Below are 22,587 nucleotides of genomic sequence, written 5' to 3'. Positions count from 1 at the left end.
TGGCTTGTTTTCATGTTCTCATGTCCTTTCTAATGCTGGTGTATCATGTCTCGACATGATTGGTTGTTCTGAATGTGCGTAGGCTAAGGATTTTGGCAACCTCTCTCTCTGTCTCTGCCCAGCTCAACTTTTTCCAGGAAATAGAAACCATTGTATTAATCAGCCAGGGATACCTTGTATCTGACACTGTGTGATACAGATCAACTACGAAGTCATCAATACATTCAAGGACCTTGGACAGACATCAGGATTAATGACAGGTGAGGAATCAAACACATGTTTGATAGTGTTACATTGTACGACTGTACATAATAACAGTATAAGAGTATGCTGATGAAATATTTTTAAATATCTTCATTAAATACAAATGTTGCTTTAATATTGGAAGCAGTTTGTGAAGACAATTAATATCAGTGTTTGTTTTGGTTCAGAACGGAACATTAGGGGATGCTACACATAGTAAACATGACCCGTAACCACAACAACAAAGATAAACAGTAAAGAACAAACTAGTTAAACAGGAAAAGGATACAAATATTAAACGGAACCAAACTACTAGGGCAGAAGTTGTTGGATTAGAAGGTGCAAACGGAGGAGAATTACAGGGAACAGTATGAGTTCCATGAGGTTAGATATTGTTACCTTATTTTGCTTGTATTTAATAGTCTGTATGCTGGAGGAACTTGAAACCCCAATGAACAAAACGGCTTAAAAATAATTATTACGGCATTGGAAGAGAAGAGGGGGCCCTATGCGTGTGCATTTGTTGTAAATCTTTGGCACAGCTTGGCAACTTTGACTACTGAGCTTGGCAACTTTGCCTACTTGCTTTTGTATTGTGTCGTTGAAACGCATGTTTGTTATGTGGGAGAGAGACAGAGCGAGTGAAGCAGCCATGGGGGTCCCCAAGGGAGGTTTCCTACTCCTATTATTATGGCATTGCAAAGGGGCGTTGCTGTCCTGTCACTGCATGTCTGCGAGTTTACGGAGACACATTGCTGTGTTTTTATGCCACCTTGTGGTTGTTTTGTGTTATTGTATTGAATTCCCTCATTTTTGCAGTGTGATGTGTCAGTCAATTTAGCTGTTTTTGTTACTTTTTAGAAGTGTTTGTTGGTCTACTCTACTCATGTACATGTGCCATGTGTTTGTGTGATTACATTATTGTGTTGTTGGAAATCATATCAATGTGTGCATGTTTTCAGTAGTCTTCAGCAAGAAGATTTCATATGTAGTGTGTGTGTGTGTGTGTGTGTGTGTGTGTGTGTGTGTGTGTGTGTGTGTGTGTGTGTGTGTGTGTGTGTGTGTGTGTGTGTGTGTGTGTGTGTGTGTGTGTGTGTGTGTGTGTGTGTGTGTGTGTGTGCATGCGGGGGTCTCAACTGTGTCATTCTCGCCTGAATAAAGGTTGCCTAACCTTTTATATCACTTTAAAACAGGGCAGATGCACCAACAGTGGAGGATTTGAGAGAGCCATGCAGAGCAACCGAAGGCTTCGCATGCATGCTGTCTGATTAGGTAAGCCCTTTGTAGATGGAATAATAGACCATCACCTGTTTCAATATTGTTCATATTTTTATGTCTGCAGTGTTTAGCAGATAAATGTATTAACACTTAAAGGCCAAATGTAACTTTTTTAAGCCTGTAGGAAATGAACATATAATTGTATTGTTTTGTCAAGTAGATCTGTGTTTTGTTCATGATTAAATGTCATGTGGAATTTTAAGTTTGCAAACTCTACTCTAACATATATACATAATAGCCATCCAGGCCGATCAGGACAGAGCTCGGGGTGGGATGCATTGCAGAGACACTCGGGCAGCAGGGTAGGGAAGACAGGAAGGAAAGTGGCAAGCAAGGGCTCTGGCACGGGTTATCATCAGGTTATGATTGATTGATTGAATACTTTATTAAACCATTAACTTAGACCTGAGGCCGATTCTACAAATGTCTTCTAAATCCTAACAGTTTTCTGAAAAACTTATGTTGGGTATCAGGGGTTCTCAAACTTTTTCATGTCAGGGAAAACCAAAATTATTTGCCCGCCGACCCCCCATCTAAAAATATTTAGTTCCAGGGACCCCCAGAAGCAAAGGTTTGAGTTAAAAATGTTCACTTAAAAGATATATACGTATTCAATTTTTTTCACAGATGCTTTCCCGGTTTTAATGGGTTAACAGTTTGCAAAAAGTACAGATGTACAGTTATGCAATAATGCTAAACGGATAACACAAAAAGGCTTGTTTCCAGTTACAAATGTTTGCTTTAAAAAATATATATATTCAAAGATTTGCACACATTTTCCCGATTTTTCTAAAATAGCAGATCTACAAGCTCATAGCGCGGCACTCGGTGCTGCACTATGAGCTTGTATATCTGCAATTTTTGAATAGCCAAAGAAATCTAAAATATTACACAGATTCTTTCTTGGTCTAAATGGGTTAATGCCATGTTAACTTGGGTTTTTTCCAGTAGGCTACAAAGCATTCCAAATGGAGGAAACGAAAGCAGAGATCGAGCGAGAGCTGATGGAGGCAGCAACGCAGAGCGACACTTTGCAGAGCGGGACTCAGACTACCAGCATGCCAGCAGGTGAAACATTATGATAGAAATATCAAGCACATGATTCATTTAATGTAATATAATATGTGTGTATATATATATATATATATATATATATATATATATATTTTTTTTTACTTTTTTTTAATCCAAATTTCATGCAAGTCAGTACACTGATTGACATCTAAAGTTTGCAGGAGTGGCCTGCTTTGAACAAAATGCCTCAAATCGTTTGTGGTGAAACTTAGCACGCGCATTCGCACTACATTGAGGAATACATTTCAAAACTTTTGATATTGCCCTATTATAGGGCAATATCAGGAGGCCGACTTTTGCAAAGAAATAATATATCACTCCTACAGATTTTGTCCAAACATCAGGCAAATCGGTACACACTGGCCCTCATTTATCAACGCGGTGCAGCCCAAATAATGGGCGTACGGCGAGATCACCGCACCTTTCGGCATTTATCAATATATCCTGACGTGGGCTTCATCCTACCGTAGGCTGAGATCTCACGTCTGGTCGAGACCAGTTGTTGACGTTGGCTGCACCCGTTTATTCCATTCTAGACCTGCGGAGCAGAATTGTCTGACTGTCTGACAGGCATCTGGACACATAATCCACTCCTAAATGTATATCTACACTAATAAATAATCCCTGTGAAAATATCACATTTTATAAACTAATTTAAACAAACTGCTTTAACAGTCATTCAGTTGCATTGGCTATTTTAAAATTGCAAGCTCAAAAACGGGTCGCATCGCAACGCGTTGTGAGCTTGTAGATCTGCTATTTTCAAAATATACAGCGCTTCTGCGAGCGCATTTTCGGGACTCCCGACGATCTTTTCATGGACAGTGAGGTGTACAAACTTACAGTAGCTTGTCCTATGTTATGGAGTTATGTCATAGAGAGTTTTGAAGACTACAACCTGGCTGGGTTAAGGATATAAACCCGACGCTCCAATCTCTTATTAACGTGGCGGGACAGAACACTGCCGCCCGTCCGAGTCTCACGGGGAATATCCTACATGACTGCTTGTGCACTGCTCGGTATGGGTTAAATAAATTAATATACAAACGTATTCCATTCATGGCTATGTGATTGGTATCATAATATGTCATTCATTTAGGCTACAAGCCTACGTGACAAAGATTGTACCGCTACGGATTACATGAAAGACACAGTTGGGCGTGTGTGTGTGTGTGTGTGTGAGTGAGAGAGAGAGAGAGATGCGTGTGCGTGCGTGTGTGTGTGTGTGTGTGTGACTTGACAGGCAGCGAGGCGAGGCGAGCCAGCCAAACTCTTTCTTTTCGGTTCTTCATGTCGTAAAATCGGGGTGTTTCCAGAATATTTAAGGGCGTGTTATTTAAATGACGCTCGTTTTCAGACGTGAGATTTATCAAAGCTCCGACCTGATGTACGCCAGGATTGGCTGTGTAGGATTCGTTGATAAATGTGACTTCGACGTTGGTGTACGGCCGAATATATGGAAAAATATAAGCCGGTTTATACGCTCCGTGATAAATGAGGGCCATTATCTCTATAGTCATGTGATCAAGATGGACCTGTCCGATTCTTCCTACATGAATATTGTTCACCAGGTTCTATGTTCTATGACGAATAGCAGATCTGCAAGCCCCACAGCGCATAACAGTGCAAAGCGATGTGAGTTTGTAGATTAGTTATTTTTGGTCCACATCACCGATGCGGAAGTAACAGGAGTGTTGCTACCTAAGGCTGCTGCGCAAAAGACTGATCTGTGATTCTGCTCATCATTGAGCCCCTGCTGCTTCTACAGATACAACACACCATTTGCTCGAGTGCAGATTGTTGGCATGAATTCTACTCTTTCCGTTAAGCCTGTGTTAAGCCCTAACCCTAACGTATACAAATATTGAATTATATTTTAATCTATAGAAATTTAACTGAGATAATGTGAACCTGTAACAATATGTCCAATATAGCAGTGCACATAAATTGTTTGAGCATAATAATAATAATAATAGTATATTAATAATAGATTATTGTGACTTATTTGACTGTTACACAGTTCAAACAACAGCTGTAGACAGGATGTCCAGTGGAACCTCAGCTTCTATCAGAGGTGAGTTCTATTAAAACACATGAAACCAACAAACTGATACTGGTTTAGTCACATCTGTGATCTTTATGAATATTATATTTTTCCAACCAGGGAAGAACAGCGACCCGACAGAACTGAGAATTGTTCTGATCGAGGGAAGAAGAGGTGCAAATGCACGCAGTGGAAAGAGTGCAGTAGGAAACATCATCCTGGGAAGAGATGTTTTTGAGAAATACACAAAAACATCTAGGAGTGTCATGAGACAAGAGGAAGTGTCAGGGAGACAGGTCACTGTGGTAGACACCCCAGGATGGATATGTCATTTTCCCCTAGATCTGACCCCAAAACTGACTCAGTTAGAAATCCAACAGAGTGTGAATCTGTGTCCGCCAGGACCCCATGTCTTTGTCTTAGTGATGAGATTGGACGTCACCCCATATGAAGGAACAGGGATGTCAGCAGAGGAGCATGTGAGATTTCTCTTAGGTGATCGAGTGTGGACACACACTATTGTGGTCTTCACTGTAACTAATAACCATTCACATCTGCAACAAATGGCACCTGATCTCATTAGATCTGACTATCAATTAAGATATCTGATTGAGAAATGTGAAGGGCGCTTCCATGTTCTTAACATTACTGACAGAGGAGATAGAAGTCAGGTCACAGAGTTGCTGGAGATGATAGAGCAGATGGTGACTAGTAATGGTTGTCACTATGAGACAGAAAAACACGTCTCAGAGGAACTGAAGGAGATGGAGAGAACTATCAGCAGAAGAGCAGAACAAAGGAGGGCAGACGCTCAGAAACAAACAACTGGACTTCCAAAACATATGGGTATGTTTTGTTTTACTTTGTTAAAGTGACTCTTTGTTAATCTATATTGCATTGTTCTGATGTGAGGAGATCATACTGGCAAAAAAAACAAAAAACACCAACGCTGGTTCCTCTGAAAAAAAAACCCTTCCTGAAAATAGTGACAATAACTGATGTATGTGTCACATGACTTGTAGACTGGCTATTTTTGCTATTTGTCATATGGAGTATATAGGGCTTAACCACATGAAGCCTAGCATCCCTATCGTGGGGCAAACATTAAGCAAAAATAGCTGATCTGCAAGCTCACAACGTGCCGTGTTGCTTTGTGTTGTGAGTTTGTAGATCGGCTATTTGGGGCAAAGAAGAGGGAAAACAGGAGGAGGTCTAGTATAATGCAGTAGGGGACTCCAGTCAACTAATTATAGGGTTGAAGTGATTAAGTGGTTAAGGAACAAAGCTACAATATTTTAAACCCATTACTTTGTCTTATGACAAACTGTGAATATAGCAGATCCATAAGTTCACAACGTGTTCATTTTATTTTCATTTTTTTGAAGAAAATGAAAATATGGTTAAACAAAAAGGTGTCAAACTAAAAGTAAACAATCTTTTCTTTGACAGGACTGACTGACCTCAGGATTCTGTTGCTGGGAAGGGAGTGGTCTGGGAAGAGTTCAGCAGGAAACCTCATTCTGGGAGACAGTCTTTTTAAAGTTAGTCAGGGAGGTCATAGGTCAGTGCAGTGTGAGGTAAGGCATCGTTCAGTAGCAGGGAGACACGTGACAGTGGTGGAGTCACCAGGCTGGCTCTACAACAGTCCACTACAGGACACCTCAGAAATGGACAAACTGGAGATCCAGTACAGTGTGTCACTCTGTCCTCCTGGACCACATGCTGTTCTTCTGTTGGTTCCTCTTAATAGAGCATTCACCAAAGCACAGAGAGTAGCAATAGTGGAACACATGGAACTTTTGTCACAGAGAGTGTGGAGTCTCACCATAGTACTGTTCACCAAGGGAGACTATCTAGGAGGCACAAGCATTGAGCAGCACATTGAGGCCGAAGGGGAAGACCTCCGTTGGCTTGTTGACAAATGTGGGAACAGGTCAGTGGTGTAAAGTACATTTACTCAACTACTGTACTTAAGTACAATTGTAAAGTATTTTTACTTTACTAGAGTATTTCCAATTTACAGTACTTTTACTTCTACTCCACTACATCTCAGAGGCAAATATTGTACTTTTACTCCTGTACAATTATTTGAAAACTTTACTAAACTTTACTAGTTACTTTGTAGATTTCGATTATTATTGCAAAAGCACTACTGCCCTATATTTCGGCCATTTGAAAATAGCCGATCTACAAGCTGCGACGCATTGTGAGCTTGTAGATCTGCTATTTTCAAAAGATTAGTCTACCTTTATACATTTGAAAACTTGTGAAATGGGACATTCTGCATAATGAGTACTACTTTTGGTACTTTAAGTACATTTTGAAACCAATACCATGTAGATTTTGAATTCTGGACTTTTACTTGTAACAGAGTATTTCTACATTGCAGTATTGATACTTTTACTTAAGTAACAAATGTGAGTACCTTCTCCACCACTGGAACAGGTATCATGTCTTCAACACTACGAAGAGAGATGGCGCTCAGGTGACAGAGCTGCTGGAGAAGATAGAGGAGATGGTGGCAGGAAACAGAGGTGGACACTATGAAGTTGATGGAGATGTTTCAGAGAAGGTGTCAGAGAGGAAGAGGAACGTAGAGGAACGTGTCCAGACATCCATGACCAGGACCCACAGACAAAGAACAGCTCTGAAAGCTCTGTTTGAAGGTAACGTTTATATAAATCCTGTCTGTTACGAAACTGTCTGGTAAATTATTAAAGGAAAACTTCACATTGGTAAAGTATCTGGCTAACTAAATTGGGGAGAAAAATACAACTTCACCCATTTTCAACCTATCTTCATGTAATTGTTGTGAGAAGTACAGGCTCACAACATGTTGCTATGTTATGCGTAGTCAGCTTGCAAAACAGCTATTTTCTCTATTTGCCTATAGATAAGTCTGTCTGTGGTTATGTTGAACCAATGAATAGTTTTACCAAGAGCTTGTTACTAAATGATAACTACAATCCGACAGCAACAATATGAAGGCTGCTTGTAACGGAGGTACTGTTACGTCTTCGATATGTATTAAGGACTGTATTCTTATAGGCGCTATGGGCTCTTATTATGACTGTCGCAGTATGGGCTGGGGCTGAGGCTCAAAGCGGCTCAGCGGACTGTGGGATACTAGGTATGGTCTTATCTTATCTTATCCCAAGTCTCCAGATACTCTTCAGTTCTTACTCAACAGCTGGTCTGGCGCCCGCTCGCGCCTCCCGCTGTGCTTAATAGGTGGGACGTGGTGTCGTATGATCTTAGGGTGATGTCATACTGACGCTACGTCCTTAATCGGGACGATTGTCCCGTCGTCATCGTCGTCTTGGCAACACTCCCCCGGTGGCAGGATACTGTCACCATTCGCCGGGCGACGATGTTCATTATTATTTCCTTAGCCTTAATTTTGATTTCCTCTTGATGGTGGAGGGTAGAAGACTTGTGCGTGTGCTCTCTGCCCGGTTTGGAGTGTCAGAGATACCGCAAGGCGTTCACTGCACACCATACCCGTTCTAGCGTCCATTTCCATCGCACTGTGGCATAGGACCACCTGGTTGAGTCCGTCGACCAGATGGTTGTTGAGTAGAGTAAGTCGGGCTGACAGGATTCTGTGAGCCCCTCTTCGAGCCGTCGTGTCGGTGCGCTAGGCCTTCATCTCCCTTCGGGCTGGGGGCTCTGACGTACCGGATCAGCAAGAGAGCCGGTTTGGTCTGTCGTGGGTGAACTGCGTTGTTGTGCTGTTGTGCCACGATTGATTGCACTCTACGAGGTGTAGGCTGACGGACGTCGGGCAAGGTGGGTGCGCTCTCCTCTTCATTCCAGTACTTGGTCGGGAGAGGGGATTCGTAGAACATCGTCTGGTTCTACATCTCCGTCGGGTCCGAGCGATGTGGGTGGATGTGCTACGCAGCTGGTGCAACGGTGTAGCTATGGGGGGAGCTTAGGAGGAGCCTGTGACTGTAATGTGCAGTCACGGTGGCATAGAACGCCGTGGTAACAAAGCCGAGGGTGCCTCGGTCGGACCGGAGCTCGTGGGGCTTCCACCTGCGAGCTATGAATCGACGGAGTGACGTGAGGAAAGGGTCTGCACTCATACTTGTGAGGAATTCAATGTGGATTGCACGAGTGGTGAGACATTTGAATATAATCCCCCATCTTTTCTCTGTCCTCCTACCGATTTTCACAGTCATTGGTCCGAAACAATCCGTTCCGGTGGGGTAGAACGTCGGGTCCATCGATCTCAGGCTGGAGTTTGGGAGGTCGGCCATTTGGGGAATCTCGGCCTCTCCCTTCCATCTCCGACATTGGAAACAGTTGGTTTGGTATTTCTTGGCGGCTTCCCTCCCCTTTAGTATCCAGTACTTCCTTCGTAAATCAGCGAAGACCCGTTCTGTTCCTGGGTGATTTAACCTCTCGTCGTACTCTTGGATGATGAGCTTGGTGTACGGGTGAGAGTGGGGTAGTAGGATTGAGTGCATTGCTCCGTAGTACAGGTCATGATATCGACGGAGTCTGCCTCCTACTCTGAGTAGACCTGCGTGATACTCTGGCGCTAGGTTGCGTATCTTGCTTGTATTTTGGTAACTTAACCAGGATGTGTTTAACTCCTTTGGGGAGCTTTCCTCCTGGATGACTGCTTCTGCTCTGCGGTAGTCCTCCGATTTTAAGGAGGGAGGGTCTGTCCCCCCCTGCATCTCTGTTAAGGATGATGCAGTAGTTCTGAGGAGTTCTTGGTATGCCTTGAACTCTGTTGGCGGGGCAGGCTCGGGTTTACAGACTGTTAAGCCACAGAATGGCGATGTCTTCAGCTCTTGGGTCTCCACTGGTGGGCCTTCTCCCCCCTGGACCGTCTGTGTAGCAGATGGTGCAGTAACTGTAGGGGGTTCGTTAGTAAGGTTCCCGGCATCGTCTGGGAGTGGAGGACCGTTGTCGTCCTCTCGTGTGCTCCCCCATGGAGGGGGAGGCATCTCCGGCACTTTGATGCTAGAGTGGGGGGGGACGTCTCCTAGGTTATGTGGCATGGGCATGACTGCGGGCTCAGCTATAGGCTGCTGCTGTTCCGTCTCTTGTGAGCGGAGCGCAAGCTGCAGCGGCTCTGCGGTAAGGGTGGGGTCCAGGCTCGGCTCTGCGCTAGCTGGTATAGTTGTGCGTAGAGCAAGTACGGTACACTCCTCGGTATGATCCTGCAGAGGCTCCGTGGGCTCATCGGCCGGGCAGTTGCTCTGGACTGATGGCTGCCGACTGCTTGTAAGTAGTCGATGAGTGCGTGCGTCGGCGGCGGGGCCTTGATCGAGCTTGGTCGTCCCGGCGTCTACAGAGGTGGAATCATGGGTCCAAGGGGTGATCGCCTTCGTCTCACCCTCGGCTGCAAGTCCAATGGGTTCGCTCACGGGCCCCGCAGCTTGATGGCTGGTGGGGGCGGCGCTTGGGAAACACGATCCGAGAGGGGCATCGCCTTTCTGGGTGTTGTCTTCAACCTTGGTAGGTCCCGTCATGGCGGTGAACTGGGTCATCGTGGCGGTCAGCCGTGCGACTTGCTGAGCCTGCCGGGCCACCTGCTCGGACATGGCATCGTTGCCCGTATCAGGCCTGAGAAGTCTCCGTCCCACATCGGTGGGGTCGGTGGGACGTTGCTGAAGGGGCTCACGGAAGGTGGTGGACACCTTGGGTTGTCGAGGTGCTGTGACGCCACCGGTGGCTACGTAGTCGGACACTGTGGATCCGGGTGGTTGTGCTCCACGTCTGTCCGTGGTGGAGCGCCAGTTGCCCTGGGAGCGCCAGTTGGAGCGCCAGTTGCCATGGGAGGATCTCCCACGGTCGCGGGGACTATCATAGGAACTGTAACACCCTCTGTTGATCCTAGGGGCGTCCGGGTGTCGGGTGTCCCTCTGGAGGCTGGGGGAGTCACGGTGTGGTGCCCGGGGTTCGGCCACTGGTGGACTTCCGTAGGTGGACACGAGCGCCAGCCGTATGGCGTATTTCGACATGAAGCTGGCCAGGTCATTGAAGGTGACCCTCGCGTCCTCATACTCTGCCTCCGCCTCGAGCTCGAACCATTCCCTTTGTGCCTCGTAGGGTAACTTCCTGACGATGCCCTGCAGGCTGGAGGGGCCAGGTCTAAGGTTGCCGCACGTGCCGGCCTTCATCTTCTTATTGACGTTCCGCAGGAACCTGGCGAAGCGCTCGTAGTCTCCGTCCGTCCTCAACTCGGGCCAGTTGAGGGCCTTCATGTGAAGGGCCTCGAGGACGTTATCGTGGTCCGCGTAGGCGTCGTCGAGCTTGATCATGGCGGCTCGCAGCGCCCTTCCTGGGCTGAAGTCGTCCTCAACTCGGCAGGCTTCGACTAGCTGGTGGGGTTCACCCTTCGTGAGGGAAGACAAGAGGTCGAATTTCCCGCTGTCGTTCATGTGTTCGGAGCAGGCCTCTATGTTGGATAAGAAATGGAGATAGGCGAGATGGTCGCCGTCGAAGAGTGGAATGGTGGAGGGTGGGAGGCGCCTATTAATCCGTTCCGCCTTCGCTGAAAGTTCTATGACGTCCAGGAGCTCCCGGCGAGTCAGGCCCTGTTGTGGACGATCACTTTGTTGATCCTGGGGCGGCTGACGTTGGGAAAGGGTGGAGCCCGCGGTGGACGGCTCCGGGTCCAGGTCGTGGGTGACCGTGGTGGGCGGCGTGTGTGTGCGTGCGTGCGTGCACGCCATGCGAAGCATGGCGTCAGCGGCCTTGAAGTGGGTGTGGCCTCGGAGGTCATAGATGTCAGACTCGTAGTACGTCCGCCGTCTGGCGTACTCTGACACGAAGTCCGCCAGGTTGGCGAAGGCTATGACGTGCCCCCTGTCTTCGATGTCGTTCTTATAACGGCGCCAGTCAATCGTGGCTACGACGAAGGGGAGCTTCATAACAATTCCCCGCATGAGGTTGTCGCGGGCGGCACTGTCGTACCTGCCGGCGTCCATCTCCCTGCTGGCGCTCTGGAGAAACCTCGCAAAGTCGTCATATTCTGTGGCTGGGGTGTTGGGGATGGTGAGGGGCTTCCAGCCAAGGGCCTGTCTGAAAGGCTCCCGGCCCTTGGCTACAGAAAGGCTTGTCCAAGGGACCGTGTAGGTCTGCTCGAGGTGTCCCCCAGCGAGTCGCATATGGTGCATCGTCGTGGAGGTCGTAGTGAGCTGTACGGTAGGTGCCGTGGGCACCGCGACCGCTCCTTGTGCGGCGGGTGGTGGAGTCCGTTGTGCAAGGACCTGCACTTGTCTGCTCAGTGCGGGCAACTGCTTGGACACGGCAGTGATCTGCTCGGACACGGCAGTGATCTGTGCCCAGAAAATCTTGTCAGACTTTGAGTCAGGACCGCAGGCGAGGGCTCTCGCCCGGTGTATCACCGTGTTCATCTAGTCTATAATGGTCGGTATACGAATCTCGGTAAGCGCTACTGGTACCGCTTGCAATCAGTCGAGGTGGCAAGGCTCTAAGGGTCGAGGACCAAATGTAACGGAGGTACTGTTACGTCTTCGATATGTATTAAGGACTGTATTCTTATAGGCGCTATGGGCTCTTATTATGACTGTCGCAGTATGGGCTGGGGCTGAGGCTCAAAGCGGCTCAGCGGACTGTGGGATACTAGGTATGGTCTTATCTTATCCCAAGTCTCCAGATACTCTTCAGTTCTTACTCAACAGCTGGTCTGGCGCTCGCTCGCGCCTCCCGCTGTGCTTAATAGGTGGGACATGGTGTCGTATGATCTTAGGGTGATGTCATACTGACGCTACGTCCTTAATCGGGACGATTGTCCCGTCGTCATCGTCGTCTTGGCAACACTGCTGTATAACTCAATCTCTGAATCCAGGTCGTAATTATTTAAATCATTAAGTTAACTAATGTAGAGTTTGTGTCTGTCAGGAGAACATCAGAGTCTACCAGATGTGAGGGTGATGTTGGCTGGTGGAGAGGAGCTTCAGAGGAGCAGAGCTGGAAATTACATACTGCAGGAGACTGTGTTTACAGAAACTCCATTCAAGGTGATTAATATATGAATGTAATGTTATAATGAATGACCTCAACGTAAACCATAAAGATATCAAATAGAAATATTTCTGATGATGATGTGAAAGTATCTGCTGTCATTAATGTTTTACCACTTTCATTCACCCATGGTGTCACAAAATTGTTCACAATTTTTCACAACTCTCCCCCCCCCCTTCTTTTTTCCTTGTTCTAAAATAGCAGATTTACAAGGTCACAACCTGTCACATAGCGATGTGTTGTGAGCTTGTCCTTCTATTTTTTAAGTAGCCAAAGTATAAAATACCACTTTATTTAGGTTGTTCACAACTTTTTTTATTGTTATGATTGTTTTTTTTAAGTGTTCCTGTGACACTGTTAGACGAAGTCAAGGAGAATAGTCAAGGTTGAGAGGGAACTCTTCACTGAGGATAGAATAGAATGAAGGTGTTGATTATTATGACTAACATTTAGTAAACCTCATATTCCAGGAGTTTAAAACACAGACTAAACTGACAGAATGTGTCAGACAACAGAGACCAGTTGCTGAAAGAAATGTGAGTGTGGTGATTTGTCCAGACTGGTCAACTACACCTCCATCACAGAAGATCAAAGACGTCCTTCTACACAGTGTGTCTCTCTGTTCTCCTGGACCCCACGCTGTCCTGTTGCCTGTTTCTGTCCAGTCCAGTTTCTCTGAAGCTGACAGGAGATCAGTGGAGGAACACATGGAGCTGCTGGGGGACAGAGTCTGGAGACACGCTCTGGTTCTGTTCACATGGGGATACTGGCTGGGAGAGAGATGTGTTGAGGAGTACATAGAGTCTGAAGGAGAACCTCTGAGGTGGCTCCTGGAGAAATGTGGCTACAGATACCATGTTCTAGACTTCTCCAAGTTGAACATTCCAGAGATAAAAGAGTTGATGGAGAAAATAGAAGACATGGTGACGAGGAACAGAGGACACTATGGACCTTTAGATATGACACCGTTCAAAAGTCTGAAAGAAAAATTGACAGACGAAGAACGGAACTGCCTGGAAGAAGAATGGAAGAAGAGAGAGGAGGAGATGATAGAGAGGATGTTGAAGTTTGTGGTGAAGGAGCCAGAAGAACCAGCTGCCAGGAGGAGTAGGGGTAGCCTGCTGCACCTTCCTCCAAGTAGTGAGTATCAGTGGTGGAAAAAGTACTTAAATTCTTTACTTAAGTAAAAGTACGAATACTGCAATATAAAAATACAAGTAAAAGTCCAAAATTCTAAATTTACTTGAGTAAAAGTACAAAAGTATTGGCATCAAAATATACTTAAAGTACCAAAAGTAAAAGTACTAAATATTTGAAAATAGCAGATCTACAAGCTCACAACGCGTCGCATCAAGCTTGTAGATCGGCTATTTTCAAATAGCCTAGGTATAAAATAGGGCTAAAGTGGTTAATGTCTGTTTCATTATATTATAATTTATATCTGAAAAGTAACTAAAGTTTTCAAATAATTGTAGTGGAGTAAAAGTAAAAAAATTGCCTCTGAGATGTAGTGGAGTAGAAGTAAAAGTATAGACAATTGAAAATACTCCAGTAAAGTAAAAGTACCTCAAAATTGTACTTAAGTACAGTACTTGAGTAAATATACTTAGTTACTTTACACCACTGGTGAGTATCGATATAATTGATCTGCAACAACAGTGGAAACAAGTCCCCATTACATTTTTGACTAATAAAGTATTCAATCAATCAATCAATCAATCAATCAATCAACCAACTTGGAAATGTATTCGGCCACAAACTGCCATCTGACAATGTTTTGTGCCAGGGACCCCCTAAAAATATCAGTGTTAAGAATGTTCTAAATTATAACTAAATAAATACTAATTTACAATATTTCTCTACATGTTTTAAAAGTAGCAGATCTACAAGCTCACAACTGGTCGCATCATGACCTTCAAAGATCGGCTCAAAAAGGGTGCCATTTTATAATGAGCATTAGTGAGGACCAATTTCATGAAGATAGGTTGACAATGGGTGAAGTGGTCCTTTAAGATTCCTCTGTCAGTAATAGAGCATGTGAACTGAAAAAAAAAGAAGATATTTAGGATAATCAGTTTTTTTCTTCTTATATATTTTCCATTATTATCATTGTAAATGTCTTGTTGTCTGTTGTCTTCTGTTCCAGTGAGTGGTGGAACGCCGTCTGAAACAGGAAGCAGTTCATACCACCTTTCACCTGGCAAGGTTTCTGATTGGCTGGAGAAGAGACATCGTCGACCAATACCGTCCTCTTCGGGAGTTGAAACCATGAGTGAAGCTCCCAGCCTGGCAGACTCTGATGTGAGAGATGAAGATGTTTCATAGATTAAACTTCAATTTGACATCAATCACACACCTTTCTATTTGTGTTTCTTTCATTATGGGTAGCAGGTGTAGCAATTATTTAAGTAGGTTGGAGCTTGAAAGAACTGTCTCCTAGAAGCTGTCCATAGACAAAAGAAGAGAGGAGACACAATTAGAGGAAAATAAGAAATAGAACTTACAGCCAATAACTATTATAACAAAATAGTTTCCCCAAAACAAAGACTACGAATCATGTCAGACAAATCACATCCGACGTACGTCTCATAACATCACATTAACATCATCGTCATTGTAACAACACTGATTTATTTTATATCTTTATTCTTTTTATTCATTTATCATTCATGATCATCACCATTGTGAAAACAGTGGGCCTAATATTTGTTCCTTTTCCAGACACAAGAGCAACCGATGAGACAGTGGAGGGGACCGCGGACCCGGACGGGCACCTGCTATCGATGTGGACAACAGGGACATATTGCACGGAACTGCCGAGCCCCAGCTGTCCCTCAGCACCAGGACATGTGGCATGGACCTGCCCAGCCTCAGTTCCCCTCATCCTTCTACCCGTACCCCTATTAAACTACGTACAGAGTAGCGTCACGGTGAGCCAACTGCCGCCAAGCCCTCCTAACCCTCCCACTGACCACCTACTTAAGCTGAAGGGCTATACTTGAACTGTGACCTGAATGGCGTTCGGTGCCAAGCCCTCATTAACCTTGTTCCCAGACGTTTCCCTCATATGACAAGGAGTAAAGCCTGGGAAAGAACTACAGCTGAAATAGCTGTCTTTTTTGTCCAATCATGACACGGTGTTCATGCCCATGGAATGTAAACCGATCTGCACAGCCTCAAAGTACGTTTCTTGGACCGTATTTACTGTGTTTCTGCTTAGACACTTTGAGTAGTAGTTCTTGTCCAACGTAAGCCCCCATCAAGTAACACGGGAGGTTCTCTCGCTGTTCCAACCTTGGACCCATGCCCCAAAATCACAAAGGCTTGGATGTGTTGATCCACAGAGAGATGGCTGCAGCAGGCATGATTGAACCATGGCCATAAGGTAGTCCTCCATTGGGATAGAGTGGCAACTCGCCAGCATAGAATAGAACCAGGTAGATGCTGGAGACCAGCTTGGGTCCAATACATGAACGAGCGAAAAGGGCTCGACCAATGGGCTCGACTCACAGCCTTGCGCATGGAGGTGGACATGGACGCATAAAGGACACTACTGAGCATGCTGTTATGACCTCAGTGACTCAACAAATACCCGGAAGTAGGGGTGTCCCTATATTTGCGCTGGGTGAACAACTTTCATTGAAACGAGTGAGCTGGGATTTACTGTCCTTCCTCCAGATATTATATAGCTTTGTGGTTTATTGTTGTGTTGTTGCATTGCTATTTGAGTTAGGCAATGATGTATGAGTTTATCGTTGTTTCATGTCCCATTTAGCCATTTATGTTGTACCATTTATGTGTAATATTGGTTAGAAACCCTGGGTGTTAGGGGTGGTGACAGTAGGTACCCTCAGCCTTTTCTGTCGGTTGGAAGAGCCTCTTCTTGGAACCACTTTCAATTCAAAAGCCAGTCCTGTAATGAAGAGGTGTATGAGCTTTTAATCGAGAAATGATGTGTGCCGTTACTACAATAAAAACAGTGTTTTCAAATTAGAGAAGTTTCCAACCCTTTTCAATGCCCACCAGTCATTACAATATACAATATCATATATTATAAGTGATTATAGCAAAAATTCGGGCTCCAGCCTACATGTTAAATGTCTAGTCACACCAAAAATTATCAGTGAAATTAATTTCCATGTCCTTATACAGTAGATACTAAGAAACAGTTCATGTGTGGTGCAAGGTGCAGTAGTATTCTTGTTACAGAACATAGTTAACACAATTAACTTATTACACCGGAGCTCTATCTTACTTACCACCTCATCTAATGGAGCAGTCCACTGTTTACTACAAATACATCACTTTGGTCAACAGAATGCGTTTACAAGCAGTTTTGACTGTTCGTTTATGTAACTTAGACAATGAATCAGAGGTTGAAAATCATCAAATCTGCTACGTACTGTATACGACAAGACTCCATTCAAATGCAGTGAAGTTGGAGCAAAGTATTGCTGTAATACATGCTGGAGTGGCCTGGCCTTGAAGATGATAGCATGCAGACATCCCACCAATGGTGGAAAGTAACTAAGTAGATGTACTCAAGTACGCATTGTGAGCTTGTAGATCTGCTATTTTCAAAAGACGTTTATACATTTGAAAACTTGAAATGGGACATTCTGCATAATGCGTACTTTCTACTTTTGGTACTTCAAGTACATTTTGATGCCAATACTTTTGTACTTTTACTTAAGTACATTTTGAATCCAGACTTCTACTTGTAGCGGAGTATTTCTATATTGCAGTATTGATACTTTTACTTACGTAAAGAAATGTGAGTACTTTTTCCACCACTGCATCCCACCTATTAGTGTCAGCTCCCACAAATGTCTACCATATGGTGGTTTGCGGGAGAAGGGTTTCTATTTACTGCTCAGATCCGGTCTAGAGCCCACGGCCGCCTTCTGGCTCTTTAAAGGAGAAATCCGGTCATTTTAAGTGTTATCTTTGATATGTCGTTACTCACCTACCGACGTAAACAGTGGCATTGTTTATTTCCAGAGATTCCCCTGTCGTCATATTTTCAACCCCCTCCGTTGTCATAATGGGAGCGCGTGTCATAGGGAAATTCGTCTATTATAACCGATGCAAAGTTATTTTTTTCTCTACTACTACTCATTGTGGTCTCATGATAGCTCATGATAGTTCTCTCCCAGAACCTGGCAACTTGGTGTTGCCATGTTGAGAAACAAGCAACTAGCGTTAGCTCGTTAGCTCGTTCGTCATTAGCGGTAGCCTCTCAGGAACTTTCACTGCATGTTTGACTATCATGACACTCCACAATGAGTAGTAGTAGAGAAAAAAATAACTTTGCATCGGTTATAATAGACGAATTTCCCTATGACACGCGCTCCCATTATGACAACGGAGGGGGTTGAAAATATGACGACAGGGGAATCTCTGGAAATAAACAATGCCACTGTTTAAGTCGGTAGGTGAGTAACGACACATCAAAGATAACACTTAAAATGACCGGATTTCTCCTTTAAGTTGCACACATTAATCACTTTCAGGCATACACACCGTTTCCGTATCTGCTTTTAGGCCTATTTGTGTCTTGTCTACAGAGAGCAGTGTGTTAAAAGAAGGAACTAAAATAGGTCATTACAATAATAGAATGTACCGTAAAATTGAACAGTTAATAAAATGTAGAGTATCGTCATATATTACAGATACTTGTACACTATAGTCATGTTTATGAACACATTATGCACTTCATGAGTACCTGATCAAGTACTGTATGTTGTCACAACTCAGTGATTAACTGGACAAATAACAGCATAACTGCAATTCCATTATAAGCCACAAGGTGGCGACTATAGACCACTCTATTACAGTAACAGATTGAAGTGTGTTGAAGGGAGCAGCAACTTGACACATAACAGTGTGTCATCATGACAGCTCATGTTTGTTGCTTGAGGTTTGACTTTACTGTTGAAATTCAAATTAGTGTGAATGTTAATGTGTGCTTTTCTCTTTTTCTCACATTGTGTCATGCAGTGGTGGACAGTAACAATGTACATTGACTTGAGCAGTAAGAGTATATACTTTACTTAGGCATTTGTATTTGTTGGCCCTTTCACTCCACTACATTTCTAGGAAGGGAAAGTGGCTACATCAACCACTTAAGCCATATTTCAAATGTAGTGAAAATAGAAGATCTATAAGCTCACATTGCAACATGTTGTGAGCTTGTACATCTGCTATTTTCACTATTAGTGATATACTTTTTTAAATTCAGGGAAATTATCATTTTTAATACAGCATTGCATTGATATTAAAATAAAATGTGTATGCTGGGGTTATAAATGTAAGTACAAATCATCTTCAGAAGAGCCTCCTCCGTTATTGTGTGTATGTCCCATATTTAACATTCTACATAAATTACATTAAGTATCAGTGTATTATGGGTTTGATTTATTAACTTATGTGCCTATTATGTAAATACATTAAATTAATTCACATAGTTTTAGAAGCACGTAATCTAGAAATAAATGTAGCCTACAGTATTCACTGATGATGAGTATGTGATGACTTCAACTAAATCCTTTGTTCAGTTTCTTCACACACAAATCATGAAAGAAGAGAATGAGACTCTTATTATTATGTTCATCCAACATCCAGGAATCAACCATGAATATTTAACCATTTATTTGTCTTCTGTTTTTGATCCGGTAGATTATTCTCAAACCTTTTCATGTCAAGGACCCCCAAATTAATATGCATTTGGCCATGGATCCCATCCGAAAACATTTTGTGCCAGGAACCCCCATAAAAGATTTGTGTTGTCAAAATGTTTCCCAAGATAAAAAAAAATAGCCTAGTTCAAAGCTCACACATTGTGAGCTTAGATTAGCTTTTTTCAAATAGCTGATGTTTAGGTTAATAAAGTGCTTAAACTGATTTTGATGCTATTAACTTGCTTGGGACCCCCTGAAGGACCCCTGGGGGTCCCTGGACCCCTAATTGAGAAAAAGATCTAACTGATCTTGATCACATGACTTCAGAGATAATGTCCACTGATTTGTGTGAAACCAGGGGTAGAGTGGCTGCGAAGTTCCCAGTTCGATTCCGGGCTCCCCTAGAGTTAGTGTCGAAGTGTCCTTGAGCAAGACGCTCAAGACAGCTTGCTCCCGATGTGCAGCAGCAGGTTGGTGCCTTGCATGATTTTCTCCGCCGTGTGAATGGACAAATGTAATGCACAATCTATGTAAAGTGCTTTGGTTCAATACATAAACTACTGTATATAAATGTACCACTTGTAGTGTGTTTTGAAGAAAACGCAAAATGGTGGGAAATCTAGCTGGCACGGTCAGGGACTAAATGGGGAGTTGCATCATGAGCTAAGGAATCCAGGGGGGGAAATATTTTGACTGTGTGACCTTTGGTTCAACAGTTATAGGGCAAAATGTGACTGTTATAGGTTGATTTGAAAACTTTGGGGTGGAGGTTCCTCCCTGGTATATTGTGAATACGCATGCAAAATGTCATGGCAATCGAATGCTGCAATCATCAATTGTATTGTGTGCAAAACAGGCCCCTCCCAAAAACTTTGCAAGCCAATCATAGTCAATCTGAATGGATTCTTAAAAATCTGACAGTACATCTTGATCACGTGTCCACAGACATAATGTGTACCGATGTTGTGAGTTTTGGACAAAATACAAGTAGCATCAAAGTGCGTTTTGAAGAAAACGCTAAATGGCGAGAAATTAGTCAGGTAGAAATGGGCGTGGTCTATATGGGGAGTTGCGTTATCATCCAAGGAATCCTGGGGGTCATCTGGATCATCTGTAACATGCTGAAGAACGAAATAGAGCCATAGAATAGAATATAAGAAATCTCATATTGACATATGTAGCCCCTAGAGGGAGGCAGAGGAAGTGATGTCATGTCTACATATAGGCATTTAAATGGAAGAAATATACAGGTGGAGACGGGGCCTGTTCTGTGGTGTGTGTATAACCTGTTGAGAGGGAGGTTTTGCCTGTGTGACACCATTGAGAGGTATAAACTTAAGAGCTATATGGTAAGGTATTCCTTTAATTGGTTTGCCTATTGTAATGTACCTGTGACATTTTGTAGATGGCATTAGTGCATGTTATTATATTGTGTTGATGTGATAGATCATGCCATGTGCATATTATAAACTGACCAATGTGCTTTTGTCATTGATTGTAGATCCACCTTATGAACAAGCGGCACTTGTTGGACCGCTGTTCCTTTTCCCTTTGATTTATGTTTGATTTACTTTACTTTTTGTACCAGTCTTCCCTTTATATTTGCTCAAACACTTTTAACCCTTTAACACTTTTAAAAAAGAAACAAGCTAAGAAACAAGGTTAATGGCATGCTCCTATTAGCAGAAAAAAGCTTCCTCGATGACAAAATTGAGGAAAATAAAAGCAAACCACGAGAGCTTTGGAAGCTATTCAACAACCTACTAGGCTGCAGCAAGAAATTGAAAACCAGGTTTACAAACATAAGCCTCAAGGTGAATGACACTCTCTTCACATCCAAACATGAAGTGAGTAAAATCCTCAACATATTCTTCACGACCATAACCTCAGATTTGGTTGAAAAACTACCCCCTCACTCTGGGTGCTATGATGAGGAGTATGTTGACTCATTTTACGAAAAACAGGGTGTACGCAAAGATGATTTTAAACTCTCCCCTGTGAATACAGAAGAGGTGTTTAAAAAATTGAATGCTCTTCATCAACACAAAGCCACAGGCCTCGACAATATCCCCGCCAAATTTCTAAAAGACTCCATTGCTCCAATCATTACCCACATAATAAACCTCTCCATCATACAGGGACGGGTCCCCAACGATTTCAAAAAAGCAAGGGTGACCCCTCTGTACAAAAAAGGAAACAAATTAGACCCTGGCAACTACCGCCCTATTTCTATTCTTAGCTCCATCTCGAAAGTCATGGAAAAAATAGTCTATGAACAGGTCGATAAGTATCTTGCGGAAAAAAATCTAATCTACAAATTCCAATCTGGTTTCAGAACAAACCACTCCACTGACACATGCCTTCTCTATTTGAACGACTCTATCAAACAAGATGTCGACAAGGGCAAATATTGCGGCATGGTCATGCTGGACCTCCAGAAGGCCTTTGACACCGTTAATCACCCAATTATGATCAATAAGCTCAAAGCAATAGGTTTTGATGATACGTCAGTGAACTGGATGAGATCCTACCTGGAAGGGAGGGAATCCATCCTCTTTGGGTCCAGTCCTAACCTTAGCAAGGCAGAGAGTTTCACGATCAAAGTGGGTGATGATGTCATCAAAAGAAAGGATGAAATTACCTACCTGGGCTCCATCTTGGAGGCAAACCTCTCTGGTAACAAAAACGCCGAAAAAGTGATCAAAAATGTCAACCAAACAACACGCTATTTGTGGAGGATTGATCGTCTAGTCAGTAAGAATACTCTGAAAATTCTTGCAGGGGCCCTCATTCAAGGTCATTATGATTATGCATGCACTTCATGGTATCACAACACCTCCAAGGCCTTAAAAACAAGTCTCCAAACATCCCAAAACAAACTTGTAAGGCTACTTCTTGGCCTCAATCACAAAACCCATCTAACCCCTGCTCATTTTGCTAGGATTGGATGGCTTAGGGTTGAGGACAGAGTACAGCAACTTGCTATGGGCCTGGTCTTCAAGATACACCACAACATTGGGATCCCCCTGTATTTGTGAAAATACTTCCAAAATGTTAATGCAGTCCATGATCATAACACCAGAGGCAGCTCCACAAATCATGTTCAACCCAGATTTGGCTCAACTAAGGGAATGAACTCGTTCTCATGCTATTCATCAAAAATGTGGAATGCCCTACCAAAAGGAGTAAAGGAGTGTAAAACCCTACTCACTTTCAAAACTGCCCTAAAGATACACCTTCAGGAGGCTGCAATTCGAA

General features: G+C 43.7%; 1 protein-coding gene across 3 annotated transcripts; it reads left to right on the top strand.

The window, feature by feature from the left end:
* Nucleotides 1-16,656, top strand: LOC308105287 (GTPase IMAP family member 8-like). Of its 3 annotated transcripts, none has more exons than XM_080455936.1 (11): nucleotides 1-260; nucleotides 1,442-1,515; nucleotides 2,470-2,589; nucleotides 4,616-4,669; nucleotides 4,760-5,485; nucleotides 6,089-6,572; nucleotides 7,085-7,305; nucleotides 12,527-12,645; nucleotides 13,120-13,789; nucleotides 14,796-14,950; nucleotides 15,371-16,656. In XM_080455936.1, the coding sequence occupies exons 3-11, from the start codon at nucleotides 2,490-2,492 to the stop codon at nucleotides 15,554-15,556; spliced, it is 2,715 nt and encodes a 904-aa protein (XP_080312062.1). In that variant the 5' UTR covers nucleotides 1-260; nucleotides 1,442-1,515; nucleotides 2,470-2,489; the 3' UTR covers nucleotides 15,557-16,656. The 3 variants fall into 3 exon arrangements, with proteins under 3 accessions (XP_080312062.1, XP_080312063.1, XP_080312061.1); XM_080455937.1 differs by having other exon boundaries at nucleotides 1,437-1,515; nucleotides 2,473-2,589; XM_080455935.1 differs by having other exon boundaries at nucleotides 1,437-1,515.
* Nucleotides 16,657-22,587: the final 5,931 nt, after the last annotated feature.

This window comes from Gymnoscopelus braueri, assembly GCF_963280865.1.
Source record: "Gymnoscopelus braueri genome assembly, chromosome: 17".
In the NCBI taxonomy this organism is placed as follows: domain Eukaryota; kingdom Metazoa; phylum Chordata; class Actinopteri; order Myctophiformes; family Myctophidae; genus Gymnoscopelus; species Gymnoscopelus braueri.
The sequence above is the reverse complement of the archived record's forward strand: the minus strand, read 5'-3'. Positions and strand labels throughout refer to the sequence as shown.

Coding starts and splice junctions, on each gene's coding strand:
- LOC308105287 (XM_080455936.1), top strand. CDS start 2,490: ATGGAGGAAACGAAAGCAGAGATCGAGCGAGAGCTGATGGAGGCAGCA. Junction 6,573..7,084: donor GTTGACAAATGTGGGAACAG/GTCAGTGGTGTA, acceptor CCACTGGAACAG/GTATCATGTCTTCAACACTA. Junction 12,646..13,119: donor TTACAGAAACTCCATTCAAG/GTGATTAATATA, acceptor CTCATATTCCAG/GAGTTTAAAACACAGACTAA.